A 20,627-nucleotide genomic window follows, 5' to 3' on the forward strand; every position below is an offset into this window, starting at 1 on the left:
GATTTAGCTGGGGATTGACATGATCATCCTTTCAGAGAAGTCACTTTGGTAGAATACAGGAGTGAGGGAACAGAGAAACCTATAAGGAGCCATCATGAAATTCAGTGTGTAGAGCACACTGTGCCCCTCTGACTTACTTCATCTTGTATAGAATGTGCCTAGCTCTGAGTTACTGCATTTTATAAAGCAGTAGTTTGACATGAGCTACTCCATGTGGATGGAGAATGTCTTTATATTTTGTAAAAGTAGACTGCCACCATCTACACAGCACAACCATAAGGCACAAAGTGATGAAAAAATTATCATGCTAATAAAAAATGATCACTTGCAAACTTATCAAATTAAATCAGAAGCACCTGGATGCATGGGTGTATCACACTCATATCAGAAAAAATCAGGCCCATGAGCTTATCAGTCTCTGCAGATGCAACCCCCTCACCTGAAACACATAAAAGGAAGGTATACCACAATGGTGGTATAGTGGCACACGCCAGCCTACCATCAGACCATCTGGTGAATGGGTCATGAGGTCAACAGGCTAAGAACTCCCTACTCTGTCCCTAGGGCTTCAACTCAGCTGATCTCCCTGCTTGATGTGGCCCACTTCAAAACTGCCTTCCTTCCTTCTGGACCCTGGCATAGAATAAATTACAACTCCAACATCTCTGTGCTCTGAATAGGCTCTTTGGCTAGTTCATAATTTTATCTAACCACCTGCAGTGACTCTGCATTTGTATTTGCTCTCTGCCTTTGTTCCCGATAGGCCACTTGAAGCTCTCTGGCTGCATTAATCCTTCCTAAATATCTTTAATGGTGAAGAAATGTTTGAGAAGATTTGTTTTTATTTTAGATTCATTTTCTTCAATTAGAGTCAAGTAAAATTAAATAACTTTCTATAGCCTATATATCATTGTGTAATATATGATACGTAACTTGAATTTATAGATATTGGTAGTTAAGATTGAAATGAAATAAAATAATCTGTGATTCCTTTAGTCACAACACCAAGTGAAACATGAGTATGTTCAGTGAATTAGAGCTAAAGAAAATGATACAACATGTGAATTTATTGTTTATGCAATAAATTCATTGTGGAAAGATATATGTGTCTGGTCCATGTTAGTGGATAACTCTCTCACAATACCAAGGGGGAAATGATGATATCCAGAACCATTTTGGGGGGAAAAAGTTAAGCAATAACCTTGTGCTGCACAACAAAATGAAACTTAGAGACATTAAAGATGTAAATGTAAAAATGAATTAATAGAAATGTAAGAGAATATGTTTTTAAATCTTAGGGACTAGGAAGGCCTTTTAAATCATGAGACTAAAGGCCAGAGATACAAGTAAATTAAATAATATATTGACTGTGCATATTTTGCTAGATGCTAGGGGAATGTAGATGAGGAGACTTGATTTGTTCATTTAAAGGTCTTCAGAAGTGTTGAAAGGTAAGAAAACAGTACATTCAGATACCTTGGGCTAAAAGCTATGTTGGAATTAAGTCATGGTTCAGTATGGCAAAATGGCCTGGGAGATGGAGAGGAGAGACTTGTCAAAGGAGAAAATGAGCTAAATCTTGATATAGGATCAGTCAGGGGATTGTGAACAGGTGGGAAGAGAGCATTTTCAATAGAGTATACAGCTTGTGCCAATGTGGAGAAAGGGTTCTTTTTGTATTTGAGGTGTGTAAAATACAAAGGGATGAACAGGAAGTACTGAAGCTGAGGTTTAAAAAAACCTGAGAGAAGACATCTTGATTTTATCCTGTGGATCAGCACCATCCAGTAGAAATTTCTGTGATACTGGAAATGTTCTGTTCTCTACTGTCCAATATGGCAGCCACCAGCCACATATGGCTGGCTACCGAGCATTTAAAATGTGAGTTCCTAGGGCTTCAGCTCAGCTTCAGTGCAATTGAAGAACTGAATTTTTAATTTTATCTAATTTTAATTAATTTACATTTAATTAATTTACCATTTTAGCTAGTGTCTACTATTTTGGATAGTTCTGCTATAGATAATGTGGGTTTATTGATTTTTTTTTTTGGTAGAGAAATATGATGAATAGCGTCATATTTTAGAAAGATCACTCTGACCTGCTCACAGCTAGGTTAAGGTGTTCTCATGCTGAGCATAAGCAAGTTCATAAAACATGAACATCAGACAAGGTTACTCTAAGATTTACCTTTCTGGTATGAAGATACTCAGTAACAAAGTTACTTCTACTTTGTGATGACCCAGATCCAGAAGATGAACCACCTTTTCCTGAAACTTAAACAGGACTGGGGAGTGTCCCAGATCACAGGACTTTCAGTACTAAAATTGCAAAGCTCCTGGGCAAACCTGATCTCCCCACTCTCTGAAGTAACCCAATAAAAGCTCAAATATTTTAACAAGCTCCTCCTAGCATCCTCATACTGAGAAGCCTCCCAGTTCCCCATGGTAGTTGTCTTTCTTGTTACATTCTGAGAAACTCAAATGTATTCAATGGCAGGTGGGTCCTGGTGGATTTTACTGATGGGCAAAGATCAATCAACAAAATCAAGGTAAATGCTATAGTAGGTAATTTCTTAATACTGTTTTAAATTATTAATTTTCCTCTAGCAATGAAAAGAGAAAAATTATATAACTTATATGAAGTCCAAGGTGCATAATAAATCTTAATATTAAAATGTCAAGAATTATTTTTATACCATGATAGGAAGGAATTGTTTTGTTCTCTTTATAACAGTGTCCCTTCCTTTCTGTCTTTCAGGGATCATGTCTGACCACCAGTTTGGTAACCAGTTTATGTGCAGTGTGGTGGCCTCTCATGTGAGTCACCTGCCCACAACCAACCTCAGCTTCGTCTGGATTGCCCCACCTGCTGGTACTGGCTGCGTCAATTTCATGTAAGTATCCAAAGTGTCAGAGATGGCTATGGAAGGCAAATGCAACCTTTCATGAGCTACATGGCGAGTAACTATTGTCAAGTATTATTTTAATAGGTTAGACTTAATTAAAACCATTAATTTTGGTGTCAAAAGAAATAAAAAAAAATTTTATAAAGTAGCTTTAGCAATTTATTTTTGTGTATTCATTTATAACTTCCAGATTTCTAAATTGGATTTTAACTGAAAAAATTAAACAATGTAATAAAAGTGAAATCACGATAGGAGATGGAGAATGAGGAGAGGTTATTGAAAGGGTACAAAGTTTCAGTAAAGATGAATGTTTTACAGACCTATTATACAGCATACTGACTATAGTATGGATTTCAAAATTGCTAAGACAGAAGATTTTTTTCTACTTTTTTTCGAGTATTCTTTTTATTATTATAAATATTAATTCATATTAATGGTACAGATTAATGGGTTTCCTATGACATGTCTATACATGGATATGTTGATATTTTGTTTTACTCATATTTACCTCCCTGTAAGAGATTAGATTTCAAGAGTTCTCATGAAAAAATGATAAGTATGTAAAGCTATGTATGTTAATTAACATAATTTCATCATTCAACAGTGTAAACACATTTCAAAAGATCACCTTGTACCCTACAAGTAAATGCCGTTATTTGTGAGTTTATAAAAAGATTAAAGTAATTGAAGAAGTCAGGACAACCGTAAAATGAATGTTCAGAAAATGAAGTGAAAGCAGGTACAAGCAATGCTTTGAGACTTCACATACTGGAAGATGATTACAAATTTCCTTTGAGCTTTTCTGGCTGTTAGTGCCAAAAGGGAAATGTGATTGATTAGGTGATTCGTGGTGGCCAGAAGTCAGATATTGTATAAAAACCTAAGGATTCTCTCATGAGTTTTCATTAGGAAGAAACTGGGGGAGTTAGTGAACACAGCTCTTAGCTGCATTCTTGTATAACTAGCACATCGAGGTTCAGAGACTGCGACTTGCTACATCTCTCCATATAATGCCCAACCCTGACTCCTGAGCCACCACTCCCACCCTTCTTAGTTAGCTGATTTTTCCCCCATAGCATATTTTACTCTTACCACATGTTATCTTGCATTTATATAATTATGTGCATTGTCCATTATCTGTCTCTTCCCACTAAAATGCAAGTTCCCTGAAGGCAAAATTTGGGGGTTTTTTTCCACTGATTTTCCAGAGCTGTCTGCAACAATCTCTAGGACACAGTAAACACTCCTTAAATATTGGTTGAAGTGACCAGTAGGCCAAGGTAATACAGACACAGACAAATCAGAAACAGTTATTCTGTGGGCAGTGAAGCAAACTAGAAGTTTCTTGAATGGTTTTCTCTTCCAATCTCCTGTGCATACAGCAAAGTCCCACAAAACCTGTGTACTCACAGAACACTACTACCTTTCCCCCGCCTTGGCAACATATAGTTCAGTGTTAGGAGATCCTATGGCTCCCACACCACTGACTATATAGTCTGTTTGCTTAGTTTCTGGGTGAGGTAGGCTGCTAACATCATATTCATCCTATATCGCCAATGGGCATTTAATCCAATCATTTTCTTCCATAGGAAGTTTTTTGTACCTGAATCTTTTCCTTCTAGTACCTCCTGCTAAGATAACTGCAGAAACTTCATTACTGCCCTCACACTTCCAGCCTGCTTCTCCCCCAGTCCACCCTACACATTGATATCCACCTAATCTTCCTAAGGCCAAACCTTGATCACTCAAAATTTAGATAAGCATGAAATTCTCTACTGAAGGCATGGATTTGAAGTCTCTTCCCCATCCTGCTGTTTTATTATCTTCTATCTCTTATAGCCTGTACCTCCTGATAGAGGACAAACTGGCAAGATTTGCCACAATGTCCTGAAAATCCTGGCTTTCTCTCTTCATGCTTTTCTCTTGCCCCTGAATGCTGTTTTTTTCTCAACGCAGATTGTTAAAATTTCTACGTTTTTTTCAAAGCTTGTTTAAAAACTTGCTAAGATGCCAACAACAAAAGTGATACATACTGACATGTTGTGCTTGTAACTTTATTAGAATGCACATTATACTTTATAATATACTGATTTGAGTTAATTTTTTGCCTTTTCTCTTAGATTAGATTAGACAGAGACAAATTTTTCTTTTTGATTCCTCCATATTTGGTACAGTGTCTCATATATAGATATCCAGGAAAATGTCCCTTGAATTATATGATGTTTTATGTTGTCATTTCCTTTAGCTTGTGATCCCTGATGCTCTTACCATGTTTTCTTGTGTGTTGACACTTGGAAGGGTAAATTCTTGTGTCTGTGTGTGTGTGTGTGTGTCTGTGTACATGCATGCAGTACTATGGTGCTCTATCACCAAGACACATCCCCAGCCATTTTTATTTTGAGACAGAATCTCCCTAAATTACCCAGGATGTCCTCAAATTTGTGATCCTCTTTTCTCAGCCTCTCACATCACAGGTATTATAGGCAGGGGCCACCAAGTTCAGCAAATTCTTGTCATATATAACTTCTTTAATTTAAAATAAGAATTGCGTTTTTAAAAGATAAAACACAAAGTAAATCTATATCAGCAATATAGAACTGCCAACTTCCAAACAAATTTAGGTTTTTAATTGACTCTATTTAAAAATTATATTCTATGACTTATAATCCCATTGATACTGAAATTCTATTTCCTTCTGAGAGTTTTAAGTCTTAATTCTAATTTCTTTGCAGGAGGCCAGGAAAATATCATTTGGTTATAAGTAATTTTTACTGACTGGAAAGATATTTATACACCCTTACCTATATTTTCTAGTCAAATTTTGAGGATACAATTTATATTTTTAGCATTCTCCATAAATGGTTAATCTCCTTATTGTCAGCCATGATGATGTTGAAGTTACGTAGAGTAGCTGCTTATTATGTGGGCAAAATGCTTGTTTTTGACTAGAGCTACATGTAAAGGTTAGAATTCGTAATTAGTAAGTGTCCAGCAATACTTGAAGGGGATTGCTAATATTCAACATCAATTTTACATAGTAAACAAAAACAAAGTAACACAAAAGCCTGAGGCATTGGGAGGTAAATATATTGTATACTATAAATATCTTTTCTGATTAACATGAAATTCAAGTTAAAATTTTAGTTTTTAAAGGTAGGAAGAATTCTTTTTAAAATTTGTGCATATTAACTATACAGAATATTGGGTTTCATTGTGGCATTTTTGTAGACGTGTATATAAGCTGTTTTGATCATTTTCTCTATTCTATTACCCTTTCTTAACCTCCCATCCCCTATTCCCCTGGTTCCCTTCCTCTTCCCAGTCTCCCTTCTATTTTCATGTCATCTTTCTTTTACTCTCTATTTCACATATGAGAGAAAAGAGGTGATGCTTATTTTTTTGAATCTGACTTATTTCACTTCATGTGGTGATCTCCAGTTCCATTCACTTTCCTGAAAATGACATGATTTTATTGCTCTTTATAGCTGAGTAATACTCCATCATGTATATGTGCCACATTTTCTTTATCCATTCATTTGTTGACAGGCACCTAGGCTGATTCCATACCTTGGCTATTGTGAATTTTACTGTGATAAACCTGGGTGTACAGGTATCTCTATAATGTGCTGATTTTAATTTTTTAAGATATATACTGAGAAGTGGTATACCTGGATCTTAAGATAGTTCTATTTTTAGTTCTTTTAGGTACTTTCATACTGATTTCCATAGTGGCTGTATTAATTTGCATTACCATTCATAGTGTGTAAGAATTCCTTTCCCCAGTTTGACAGAATTTATTATTATTTGTATTCTTGATTTCTGGGGTGAGAGGTGATCTCAGTGTAGTTCTTTTTAATTTGTATCTCCTTAATGACTAAAGATTTTGATCTTTTTGCATAATTATTGGCCATTTGTACTTCTTCTTTGGAGAAGTATTTGTTCAATTCATTTTTCCATTTGTTGATTAGGTTTTGTTTTTTTGTTTTAAGGTTTCTGAGTTCTTTATATATTCTGGATATTAATCCTTTGTCAGAAGGGTAGCTGGCAAAGATTTTCTTTTGTTTTGTAGGCAGACTATTCACTCTGTTAATTTTTTCTTTTGTTTGTAATTTAATGCAATTAAATTACATTAATTGATTAATTGTTGATTCTTGCTATTATTTCCTGAGCTATGGGAGTCCTATTGTCTTGTCCAGAGCCCAGTTGTGCCAGGGCCGTAGGGTGGGTTACAGACAGGCCAAATAACAGAAACAGCATGGGAGACATATATTTTATTGGGGAAAGCTTACAAGAGACTGCTCCAAGAAGAGTTTCAGTGGTGACAGGCTGACGGGTAGCACTTTAATCTCTCAAGGTGCTTTACCAAATGACACCTCCTCTCTGTCATGGTCTTTTGTCCAGAGGCAACCAACTAGATGAGTGACATGTATCCTTTCCACAGTGCCCTCTGTTCTGTTTCCTCTCAGAGGGGTTTTTTATGTTAGGCTGCAGAAGCAATGACATCATCAGGTTAAGCTTTCTTAGTTAGCTTGGATTACCAACATCCCAAGGAGCAACAGTTCTCATGTACAGGCAAGAAGGAAGCTTTCTGCAGATAACTAGCTCCCAATGTACTGAAGAGAAAGCCAGTGTCCTTCAAGATAATATGTATCTGAACTTTGCAGCCAAGGCTTGCTCTCATTGTTCCCTTATCTTGGCTAGGTATTTTGGGAACAGAAATGGGGCATTCAGGGACCTGGTGTTTTACTGTCCCCCTGTGCTTTAGGGAAAATATACCTGTCTCAGGAAATCATTGCTTGTGCCTATATCTTGAAGTATTTCCACTATGTTTTCTTCTAGCAGTTTAAAAGTTTTAGGTGTTATACTTAGGCCTTTGATCCCTGGGAATGTAGCTTACTAGTAGAGTGCTTGCCTAGCATTTGGGAGGCCCTGCGTTCAATTGTGAGTACCACACACACACAAAATTATATTGAGTCTTTGGTCCATTTTGAATTGATTTTTGTACAGGGTGAAAGATAGGGATCTATTTCAATTTTTAAAATTTTATTCTAACTGACATAATATTTGCATTTATAGGGTAGAGTTATAATTTGATAACATGTGTATAATGTATATAGATCAAATCAGAGTACTTTGCATTTCTGTCCTCAAATAATATTACTTTTTCTTTTTGCTTGTTATTATATTCTTCATAGTTTTATTTTCCAACTATGTATCCTTATACACTAAAGATTTGTTTTTTAAAAATAAATATTTTTAAGTCTTTAAATTCATAGGTTTTCCTCCACATTTTTCTCTTTGCAATATTTTTGTTGAAAAAAGTAGACCACTTATCCTAGAATCAGAATTTTGTTGTTTGCAATTTTACAATATAGTTTATTCTCTTGCATTGTCACCTGCCCTCTGAAATTCCTGCAGATGCATAGTTGAATCTAGAACCTCTATCAGATTCAGGTTTGATTTGGGGGAAGGAAGAGTCCCTTGTATGTGTTGTCTAAATATTATTATTTCTATGTATTGAGAACCTTCACATTCTCTTCTAGTTATTAGAATTATTTTTTAGAAATCAGACTTCAGCCATGCTTATGTGCATTTTTGAAAATTTCTATATCACTTTTGTGTGTGTGTGTGTGTGTGTGTGTGCGCGCGCGCGCCAGAAATTGAACCCAGGGGCACTCAATCACTGAGATATATCCCTTTTTGAGTTTTTTTTATTTAGGGATAGGGTCTTACTGAGTTGTGTAGGGCCTTACTAAATTGCTGAGGCTGGCTTTGAACTTGTAATACTCCTGTCTCAACCTCTGGGATTACAGGTGCTAGGGTTATAGGCGTGCACCATTGTGCCTGGCTCTCTATGACTTTCTTATATTGTTAGTTAACTCATATTATTATTCAATTTTTCACATGCTTGCTTTCTTTTTCTAGTTGGGCTTTAAATCCCAAAGGTCAGAGGCTATTAATAGTATTTTTATATACCTAGTATTTCCTAAATACTGAACTTTGTGTAATAGAAGTTTCTTAATAAATAGTTATTAATAGCTAAAATATATTTCATTGATTCTAAAATACTGATAAGTGTTTCAATATCTATGAAGTAGATTTCATTTGATGGCACCCTACAATTATAATAGATAATTACTTTATTACACAGTGACTTATAATTGTTGGCGTGTTATATTTGAAGAAATTCAGCAATTAACATTTATCATTTACCATGCACAAGCTCTTTCTTTTTCTTTCCTCTAATTTTTTAATTTGTTCTAATTAGTTATACATGACAGTAGAATGCATTTTGACACATCATATATAAATGAAGCACAACTTCTCATTCTTCCAGTTGTACATGATGTAGATCACACTGGTCATATTATCATATATGCACATGGGTAATAACATCCAATTTATTCTACTATCCTTCTAATCCCCATATTCCTTCCCCTCCCTTCTCTCCCTTCTAACCCAAAGTACCTCTATTATTCCCTAGTGCCCCATCCCCTTATTGTGAATCAGCATCTGCATATCAGAGAAAACATTTGGCCTTTGGTTTTTTGGGATTGGCTTATTTTGCTTAGCATGATATTCTCCAGCTTGGCACACGTGGTCTTTCTAAGACTGACAATAGAATTGACATTACACCCAATTATGTGATCTCAGAACAGCCAAATGTACGATGGACTCTGATTTTAAACCCTAGTTACCTATTTAAAATCCTTGTTTTGAGAGGGCTGGGTTGTGGTTCAGTGGTAGAGTGCTAACCTAGCAGGTGTGAGGCCCTGAGTTTGATCCTCATCACCACATAAAGATAAATAAATAAAAGTGTTATGTCCATCTACAACTAAATATATATATACATATATATGTATATATATATATTAAAAATCCTTTTTTTAGAAAAAAATTCCAAATATCCAGGAATTATAGGCTATTTGAACTGAAAATTAATACAATTATATAATATGTTGTGTTCCTTACCCAGTGAAGAATAAGTGACATTCTGTCTGAATATAGACCATGTTTTTTTTAGTAAGTCACTCAGCCACTTACTCATTTGGTCCGTCTGCTTACTGCCTTTCTTGTTAAAAATAATCAAGTGAGAGACAGGAGAGGAAGCTCTCAGGATCAGGTGTGGGCTATAGTTTCACAGATGGAGAAAATGGACCCAAATTATTTTACTGTTACTTGTATGGCACCTGTTGATAAATTACCACTTATATTTTAAGTGGTAATTTCACCCAGAAATTGTGCAGCATTCAGATCTTATAGCAATAGAGTTTTTCTAGATTTTCATATTTGATTATTGTTTTTTTTTACTGACTAATAAGCCTCAAGTTTAGAGGAGATGGAGGAAGGAGAGGAGGCGGGAGAGATGGGCAGAGGTAGGGAAGGGGAAGGAAGGAGGCAAAGTAGAGGAAGACAGGGATAGAAGGGAAGGAAGAAAGGAAATCTCTAAGTCATTTACCCCTAAAAGTTGATGAGAAACTATTGAGGAAAGGGAGGGGTGTTTAAAACAATTACAACATTAATAATATTTTTGAAATGTTCCTATGTGCCTGCCATTGTTCTAAGCAGTTTTCATCATTTAATCCGTTGATACTCATTTTCTCTAAAATAGGTACTATTATTATCTCAATTCACAGATGAGAAAATTGAAGTAAGTACAGAGATGTTAAATAACTTCTCTTAGGTAATTTACCTAAAGAGGAACACAGCCTGGATTCAGAAAAGGCAATCTGTTTTCAAAGCAAGTGATTTTACTACTTCACTTTCCTTTGAAATAATCACTGTCCATCTTACTATGGTAAAATATGGCACTGATACCATTTAAATTATATAGTTTGCAGTGTGGTGTCAGAATCTCTTTTTAAAGTGGCCATAATGTGTTTACTCTCTTTATTTTGAAATATATCTCAGTAGGAGACACAGAAATTTTGTCTCATTCATTCAACTATCGAGCGGCACCAAGACTGAAAACAGAATGAATTGAGTAATGTTCTATTTAAGGTCCCGAGCATTGACAAGAATGAATTCAGATTAGCAAAGAGGAACACAGGACCATATTTGAACATTTACTACTCTAACGGAAGTAACTCCTGGAGGGATGGTTATCTTAAAAATATATTAAATAAGAGGACAAAAGCACTGGAAAAATTGAAGATACTAGCAGTTTCTGAACACCTGACAGGCCTGAAATAATACAAATGCAGAGATTTGAAGTGCTGCCTTGAGCGTCTCTCAGATGCCTTTAATTTTTGATGAGAGCCATTCCAGCCTGTCTGGGGAGTTCTTCAGGAAAGATAATGTAGTTGCCCATTTATTTCCATCCATCAGATGAAAACATCACAAATGTATTTGCCTTGTTACTTAAACATTTGGAATAAGAGCAGGGACTCCCCCATGGTTGGGTCTATTGGGAGTGCATTCATACCTATATATAGATAAGGGTGCCAACAATTGACACAAATTCTATTTTACTTTCAAGATTGTACATAGATTGATGCAAAAATAAATTACTTCTCAGGTAAGTCTGAAATTATTACATCCATACCGTGAGATAAAACCAGATATATTGTTTTCTGAAGGAGGAATTTTATCTGTCTTTTAAATCACAGTTCTGCTATTTTTTTTTCTGATGGTCTAGTTTTTCTTTTTTAAAGACATTTTCTAACTCATAACAAATATTTTAAGGCTGCTCAAAAATGTTCCTCTGAGTGCCAGGATTAAAAAATATATATCATCTATCCTTAAAGGTAAATGGCTAAGAGCCTAACGGATAGTTCTTGCTCCCCACAGGGTCTGGTCTTCATCAACTTTCTGCAGCCAGTTAGGTGTGGGCAAGCAGACAGTCTAGGTTGAGGGACTAATGTGTGTTCTTATGTATCCACACCTTGACAAATGAGGTCAGGATGCTTCCTGGGGATTTAATGTTTAATTTGGGGGAGTGTAGTTGAGATTAAATATGTCCATCAATCTCCAAGAAGTTTTGAAGGAATTGGTTTTGTCATATGGATGATACAACATACTTTAATAATTTAACAGATATTCAAAAGGCAAGAGTACTCCCTTCATTTTTCTCTTTCCTTTCTCCCTTCCTGCGTCTCCTCCTCCTCCCTCCAAGAAATTGCTGTGTAAACAGTCCTGATTCTATTAGGGAAATCTTCCAGAATCTCCACTAGGAAACTTTTCTCTGCATTAAAATCACAAGACCATCAGAGCAGTGGGTGCTTTACAGTGGGACTTCCAGTAATGAAATATTTTTAACCAGGGTCCAAAGATGGTTGTGTTACTAGGAAATTATGTTAGTGAGTTTGTTTTTTAAAAACTCTGATTTTTATCTTTTTAGACAAAAATATTACTTTATCCTAATGTTACGTCTAGGAAAAAAGAGGTCTATGGCAAAACAGCTGCTTCCCTCTTCTTTTCCTTTCATGCAATCGTGTGAGAATGTTTAGAGAGCACTCAAGTAAATGGACTGAGGTTTGGAACCCACAAGAAGCTCCTTATTACAAGGTCTTATGGTTTATTTAAGTGGATTACCACTGGGCTTGGCACTTCTTACTTGAAACCACAGGGAACATTTGTGAAAGCAAAAGACCAAAGATCTAAATGCTTTATGCATTACAATTCTTAGAAGTTCTCTAAATCTAGTAGAAATATCATAGGTAAAATATAGACAGAGATCTGGGTTATTCCTATATTATTAAAATTATTTGAAACAATCTTAGAAGTCCTAAGTGTAATTTTCCCCCCACACTGCCTCCACTGTCAAAATTAGTGAGGACGATGATGTGTGAGAACAGGTGGATGAACCTTTCCCATGGCAGGAACACCCTCATGGTTTGCCAATAGAGTTATATGAGTAACGTGTGCTCGTGGCAGTATATTATGAAACCCTGCTTTTAGTAAAATATCCAAATATTTTAAGTCATTATTATAAATGTGAAATAAAATTTGGACTGCTTCTTCCAGATAAGAACCTTTTAAGAATTTATTTTGTTGGCGATTATCTATCTATCTATCTATCTATATAGAGATACACACACACACACACTCACACACACACATGTACACATACATACTGTATTAGTTTCAGGTTTTGCATTTCTGTAACCAAAAGACCCAACAAGAACAACTTACGTTTAGAAGAAAAAGTTTATTTTGGCTCATGGTTTCAGAGATTCGGTCCATGGTCAACCAACTCTGGCTCTGGCCCCAAGGTAAGGCAGAATATCATGCCTGAAGGATGTGGCAGAGGAAAGCAGCTCAATCCATGACAGATAAAAAACAGACATAAACCTGATAGGTATGTCCCAGTGATCTACTTGCTCCAGCCACACCCTACCTGGCTAATTTATCACTCAGTTAATCCATTCAGGTGGACTAAACCACTGATTTGGCTATAGACTCATAACCAAATCATTTCACTTCTGAACATTCTTGCATTGTCTCACACATGAGCTTTTGGGGGCACCACATATCCAAGCCATAACACATACACATGTATATACATATATACATATTCTAAAATGTGTTTGAAATTGTACTTTTTTTTTTTTGTGTGTGTGTGTGTGGTATTAAGGACTGAACCCAGGGACACTCTACTCAGGAGCTACATCCCTATCCCTATTTATTTTATTTTTGAGACAGGGTCTCACTGACTTGACCAGACTGGCCTTGAAACGGCTCATGCCTCTACCTCCTGAGATGCTGGGATTAAAAGCATATGCCACTGAGCCCATATTGAAATTGTGCTTTCTAATGTAGTAACTATAAGGTACATGTAATGATTTGAATTAAATTAATTAAAATTAAATAAAAATTTAAAATTCGGTTTCTCAGTTGTACAAGTCACATTTCAGGTTCTCAATAGCAATAAATGGCTAGTGACTATTATATTGAACAGCATAGATTTCTAATAGGCAAGACAAGCTTAGATAATCTGTTATCTTTTCCTCTGATATTACCTTGACATTTAAAGATGGTAATCATACACTTCAAAGGACCTATAGAAGGAATAAAGCAAAACTGGATTTTTTCTGTGAACCTGAACCATCATAACTCCTAACCTCATCAAGTAAGGCTATTTTATGTTAAAAGCTGGTTACCTAATGGTTCATTTTAGTTTTGTCAGTGCAGCAGTTTCTATGGTCTTTAAACATTCTTATGGGCAATGGTGGGCCAAGTATGACAAGTGAGAATTGCCTCTGGTTACTTTCTCTTACAATGCTCAGGACAGAGTGCTACTCTTTGGGAGCCTTGAGGTAAGAATCTTTCCCCTGTGTCCCTACCTGTAGGTCTCAGTTCCTGTTCCACTCTGCCAACCCCTTCCTGCCCTCTGCCACAGTGTTTCAGGTTCTACACATTTTCTAAAGTACTCTTACCCTGTGAAAACTTATATTCATATGCTTCATAGTTAAAATATCAATATTAGAACAATAGTGATTTTAGAATGTAATTTTATTATGATGATAATAATAATAATAGTTAAAACAGCAACTTCTGTTTCCTGAGAACCTGTGTACTGGGCAACCTCAGCTCCCATTCTCTCCCCAAACCACCCATTACTGATGGAGTTGTTGAAGAGCTCACAGAGATAGATCTGCTTTGCTCCAGAATTTTTTCTTTTGAGCACTATCCTATGCTATCTATCTGTGTTTTTAAAGATAGTATAGTAACTTGGGAGGTGCTTGGAATAATAAGTGGCAAAAACATCTAAACATTTGTTTCTGTGATACAGTTTCAAACACATTAAAATGTTGTGTGTAGAAGATGTCTGGCATCATGGAAGACTAAGATGGCATAGCAGGAACTCAACTATTAAAATCGCATAGAAATTCCAGTTAATTTGGAGCAAACATTAATATACATATATTTGGAAATATATATATTTGAAATAAAGTGGAAATACCAGAGTCCAGAAGAAAGGAGAGATTCCAGCTAACATTTTGGTGACCTATGGATACAGTAAACCTGGATTTAGATTTTAGTTCTGGAGTTTTAACCTGTTCATATCCTGGGACTGACCCCCTTCAAAGATAGCCAGAGATAAGAAAAGAGAGGGAGCTGGAACTGAGTCCACTGTAAGAAGCATGGAGCCTCAAAGTATTTTCCAACTTTGCCTGTAAAAACAGCAAGAGAACTTGTCATCTGCCTGGAGCCTTTAGGGAAAATGTTACTTATAAGAAACAAAACAATTAAATGTAAGGAGCCTGATTTACATGATTAATCTGGTAAAAAACACCAAGTTAAGAAATTAATAGCTAATAGAAGTTTTACAAGGAGATATAAAAAGAATGAGAAAAGGTAAATTTAAAAAGAAAATGGAGAATTTTCTAGAATAAGAAAGATATGAGTCTTTTCTATCTAAGCAAGATAAATAAAATATTTAGCAGTAATGTAGATCATAATGAACTTTCAGAATATTGAAGACAGAGAAAATATCATAAACAACAAAAGAGAAAAGACAGACTACCCAAATATTTACTTTAGCAGTGGTCTTCTCATCAGTAACAAGAGATGTCGGAAGACAAAGGTAGAATGTCTCCAAAGTAATGAAGAAAAATAATTGTCATTTTAGAGTTCCATAACTACATAAAGTATGTCAAATGTGAAAACAGAATATATTTTCAGAAATATTTATTGAGATTTTTACCATACATAGATCATTTTAAGGTAGGTTTTTAAAGATATCTTTCAGTAAAAATGAAATAAAATCAGAAGAAAAGAGTAGGATACAAGAAATTTGATGGCATAGTGCAGTAATTAATGCTGAGCAAAGAAATTTAGCAAGCATCGTAGAACTCTAAGCAGTGGCTTTGCAAGTATAATTATAAAATATACACTGATAACTATTATAGGATAGTGTGTTAAGGCGATGTAAAACTAAAATTCTAAGCAACATTAGTGTTTATGTTGAGGGAAAGAAGGAAACAAGTATTAAATATCCTCAAATTATTTTGAAAGAAGATTATAACTTTGATTAAGCATGATTGTTGAAGATGTAAGTACAAAGAACAGAAATAAAATTAGAACTTTCAGAATGGAAAGGGGATAGGGAGATATTAAAAATACAATTAATCCACCAAAATAAATGAAAAGCAAATTTTAAAATCTTGGAAGTATAAAATGTAATATAAGATAAATAAAATGAGTATAAATAAGTCAATAATTACAAAAAATATAAACAGATTAAATTGTACAATTGATGAATGGATAATGGAATATTATTCAGCATTAAAAAAGAATAAAATTATGGCATTTGCAGATAAATGGATGGAGTTGGAGAATATCATGCTAAGTGAAGTAAGCCAATCCCAGAAAACCAAGAGCTGAATGTTCTCTCTGATAAGTGGATGCTGATCCATAACAAGGGGATGGCAGGAGGAGAATGCAGGAACTTTGATTGGGCAAAAGGTGGGAGAGAGGGAAAGGAGCATGGGGACAGGAAAAATGGTGGAATGAGAGGAACGTCATTCCTCTAGGTGCATGTATGACTGCACATATGGTGCAACTCTACATTGTGTGCAACCAGAGAAATGAGAAGTTGTGCTCCATTTGTGTACAATGAATCAAAATGCATTGTGCTATCATGTATAACTAATTAGAACAAATTAAAAAATAATTTTTTTAAAAAAATTTACAATTGTAACATGGCCTTTCAGAACATAATTTCAAAATTCAGCAACATATTGCTTCCAAGAGACAAACCTAAACATAATGGCACATAAATGTTGAAAGAAAAGAGAGGGGAAGAGACACGCCAGATAAATGCTAGGCAAAAGTAAGTTGATGTTGCTACATTAATATAAGGAAATAGCTGAAAGAAATATGAAAAACTGAAAATTGCCTTTCAGATGGCAGAGTACTGAGTGTGTTTTTCTAATACTTAAATTGCAAATGACATAAAATTATTTAGATAAAAATTCTGTTAAATTATTTTTTGAAAAAGATAAAAAAGAAGTTATAGATAATGCAGAGGAAAGGGTTTTTAATACACTGTTGTTGTGAATTTAAATTATTATAGCCATTGTGGAAAATAGTGCGCATTTCCTCAAAAACTAAGTCTGGAACTACCATATGACCCAGTAGTCTCACTTCTGGGGGTGTGTGTGTGTGTGTGTGTGTATATATATATATATATTTTTAAAGAAACTGAAATCAGTATTTGAAGGAGTAATATATACTCCCACATACATTGTAGCATTCACAATAGCCAAGATATGGAAACAACCTAAGTGTGCTTCAGTGGATAAATGGATGAAGAAAAGTGGTATGCATACACAATGGAATACTATTTAACCTTAAAATGGGAGGGGATAGAAATCCAGTAATTTGTGACATGATTAGATCTGGAATACATTATACTAAATGTAATAAACCAGACACAAAAAGAGACCAACTCCACATGATATCACTCTTTGCAGAATCTAAAAAGTTGTATTCTGAAGAAGAGAGTATATAAGGATGATTACTAGAGCCTGGAGGTAGTTGTAAGAATGGAGGGAAGGAGGAGTTGTTCATCTAAGGGTACAAAGGTTCAGATAGAAAGCAGGATGGGGAAATATAGTCAATATTAATGTATATTTCCAGGTACCTGAAGTGGTAAATTTTGAGAGTCTCAATAAAAAACAAAGGATAAGTTAGGTAAGGGGCATGTTAATTAGCTTGATTGAATCATGTCATTGTATAAATATATCACAATGTCATATCATACCCTATAAATGAACACAATTGTGATTTGTCAATCAAAGGTAATCTTAATTTTAACTAAATAAATGATTTGTTGAATGTGTGAATGAATGCCTATATACGTGAGTGAAAAAAATGCATGAAGTCATAAATATGCCAGAAGATTATATGTTAGAAAATTAGAGCTTATACTCTGTTTCTTTTACCTCAAGGCATGCATGGGTGACATATATTATATATTATATATATATATATTATAATATTATAATATTTTGGATACCCTGGAAATATCAATTTGATAATTTAATAAAACTATATGAATAACTTAAAATTTTGATTCACAGTAGTTTTTCTCTAATAATTCAGGGAACATTACATAATTTTTTCTAAATATTAATTCTTAAGGCTTAAGTACACTGAAATACAAACATATTTATTATTCAATAACTTAAGGTTTAATATTATTAACAATAATTTTAATTGAATGGCCCAAGTCTATCTAAAACTTTATTATTAGAAAAAAATAAAATTTTGAAAAAAATAAGAAAATTTAAATCACATATTTTCTGGAATTTTAAGATAGCCTCTTTAAAGTTAAATATCATAAGTGTACATCCATAAGTTTCCTTATTTAGCCTTGAGACATAAATATTAAACAAAAGTAGTTATTTTCACGTTCATTTCAGCATCTCCCAGTATTGAAGTTTGGTTAGCAACATTGACAAACCCTGAGCTGGAAACAAAAAAGTGATAGTTAAATCTCCTCCATCCATTTCCTCTATTAGTATTTATAGAAGGGATTATGAATATTATGAGCATATTAATTATCTGGGCTCACATATATTTAAAAGAGCAATGTTCTAAATTTTACAGAAAAGATAAACAGTGAAAAGACTTCTAATTAAAAATGTACACTCAAGTTGCAAAGGAGCTAAGATCGTAGGTCCCTTAATCAAACCCTGGTTTTAACTTAAGCAAATATATTGAAAGTATGGCTATAAAGCTAAGCCACATAAGCCTTTCTTCTAAATCCGCCTGCAGGCATTAATGCTAAGATTTGAGATGGCTTCCTTATTTGCTAAGTGCAAAAGATGGTTACAAAAGAGCTTTTCTCACTTTGAGGATAAAAGCTAAAGTATTCTTTAATTTTTGTTACTGCCCGGCTCATCTCAGCACCATAATAGTTATTTGGCTCAAAACCAAAAAGTAGCAATACAGTACTTACATGTCTATGGATCAAAATTAGATGAAAAATTGCTGTTTCTCATCTCCAAAGCTATTTGCTGCACATTTTATAACCCTCAAGATGCCTTTTGTAATATGTGATAACAGAGCCAACTGCAGCATCTGCCTGGAAAGAGATTACTTTAATTATGGACTCAATGTCCTATTTTCTGCAAGTGATCCCCAGAGACAGGCTTCCTGACGAAGGAGAGGTGCAAGGATGCACATTAAAGCCTACATGTCAGCCACGGAGAGGTGGATAAAGTGAGACAAGGACACCCATAAACTGCCTTCATTTTCCTAGTCTGTTATGTGACGGAAGAGTCTGCAGTGATAGGTTTTTAATTATTCTAGCATCTGCTGTTAGGACTTCTAATGGCGAGGGAAAGATGAACTTACAAAAGAGCAAAACCTTAGACAAATCTATACAAGAAATAGACTATATTAGAAAGGTTGGGTACTGTTCAAACTACTCTTCACATGATTTTTTTTTGTTCCCCAAAGAAACAGAACACTTTAATTTCTAATACAAATTTAAACCTTTAGATTTCAAAATTGAAAGGTTTGGTAAAACACTTTGAAGTGTTTCTTCCCAATTGAAAAATATATGTACTTAATAATTTCCTTGCTTTAATATTGTTAGAAAGTGAAGCTAAGTGGTTTTGTTGTCAACCCTCACTCTTGGTAACATATCAAAAGCCTTGTTACTAAGAATTCATTTGCCATTAGGTATAAAAGACCTGCTCATGATGAAATTCATTTAGAATCAATATAGATGTCTTATATATTTCCATGAAAATTCTTTATAACATTGACTTAAAGTTATGAATGGACCCTTAAAGAAAACTGTTACCTTTGTCCAGTGAATTACAGGAAAATTAGATTCCTTGAAGAATAGCTTTATTGAGGGTGAGTGTGTGTTTTTTTTCTTTTAAAAAGCATAGCACATATTCACATAGGGTATTTGGGATTCCATCTGATTTCTCAAAAAGTATAACAAAACAAGTATAAGCATATTTTGCATTTTTAAAAGATGGAGGATTATAGAAGAGTAACCACAGGAATTAATTTTAAACTTCAAAAGAGGCATTTAAGGGATTTGGCATGGAATGATTTTTGTGTGTGAGAGGGAAAGATGGAACAGACAAATGTACCTACAGTCACTTTAGGTGAAAACATCAAGTCCTTCAAACATTCTATCAGCTATGACATTCATTATTTTCTGATGTTAAAATTAAATGCTGTTATATTCTATACTGTGATAAAGAAATGTAAATAAATATATCATAGGGAATTTTAAATGGTAGTATTTAAGTCTAAAATACTGAAATTAAATATTTGGTGTTTTCTCTTTATAATAAATGCCACACTGTAGAATTTTTTTAAAAAAATATGTTGACATTCATTTGTCCCCCTTGTATTATTTTTCCCTTTCCCCTCACTTCCTCTTGTATGTACTTTTGTATAACTCTGAGGGTCTCCTTCCATTTCCATGCAATTTCCCTTCTCTCTCCCTTTCCCTCCCACCTCTCATCTCTGTTTAATGTTACTCTTCTTCTCATGCTCTTCGACCCTACTCTGTTCTTAGTTACTCTCCTTATATCAAAGAAGACATTTGGCATTTGTTTTTTAGGGATTGGCTAGCTTCACTTAGCATAATCTGCTCTAATGCCATCCATTTCCCTGTAAATTCTATGATTTTGTCATTTTTTAATGCAGAGTAATACTCCATTGTGTATAAATGCCACATTTTTTTTATCCATTCGTCTATTGAAGGGCATCTAGGTTGGTTCCACAGTCTTGCTATTGTGAA

General features: G+C 34.6%; 1 protein-coding gene across 1 annotated transcript in view; it reads left to right on the plus strand.

Moving 5' to 3' along the window:
* Reln (reelin) overlaps nt 1–20,627 on the plus strand; it is a 470,436-nt gene that overhangs the window by 138,851 nt on the left and 310,958 nt on the right. Inside the window, exon 3 of the mRNA XM_015488375.2 lies at nt 2,758–2,893. Coding sequence (XP_015343861.1) covers nt 2,758–2,893 — 136 coding nt within the window. The remainder of the gene's footprint in view (nt 1–2,757; nt 2,894–20,627) is intronic.

Source organism: Marmota marmota, unplaced genomic scaffold (genome assembly GCF_001458135.2).
Source record: "Marmota marmota marmota unplaced genomic scaffold, marMar, whole genome shotgun sequence".
Lineage (NCBI taxonomy): Eukaryota > Metazoa > Chordata > Mammalia > Rodentia > Sciuridae > Marmota > Marmota marmota.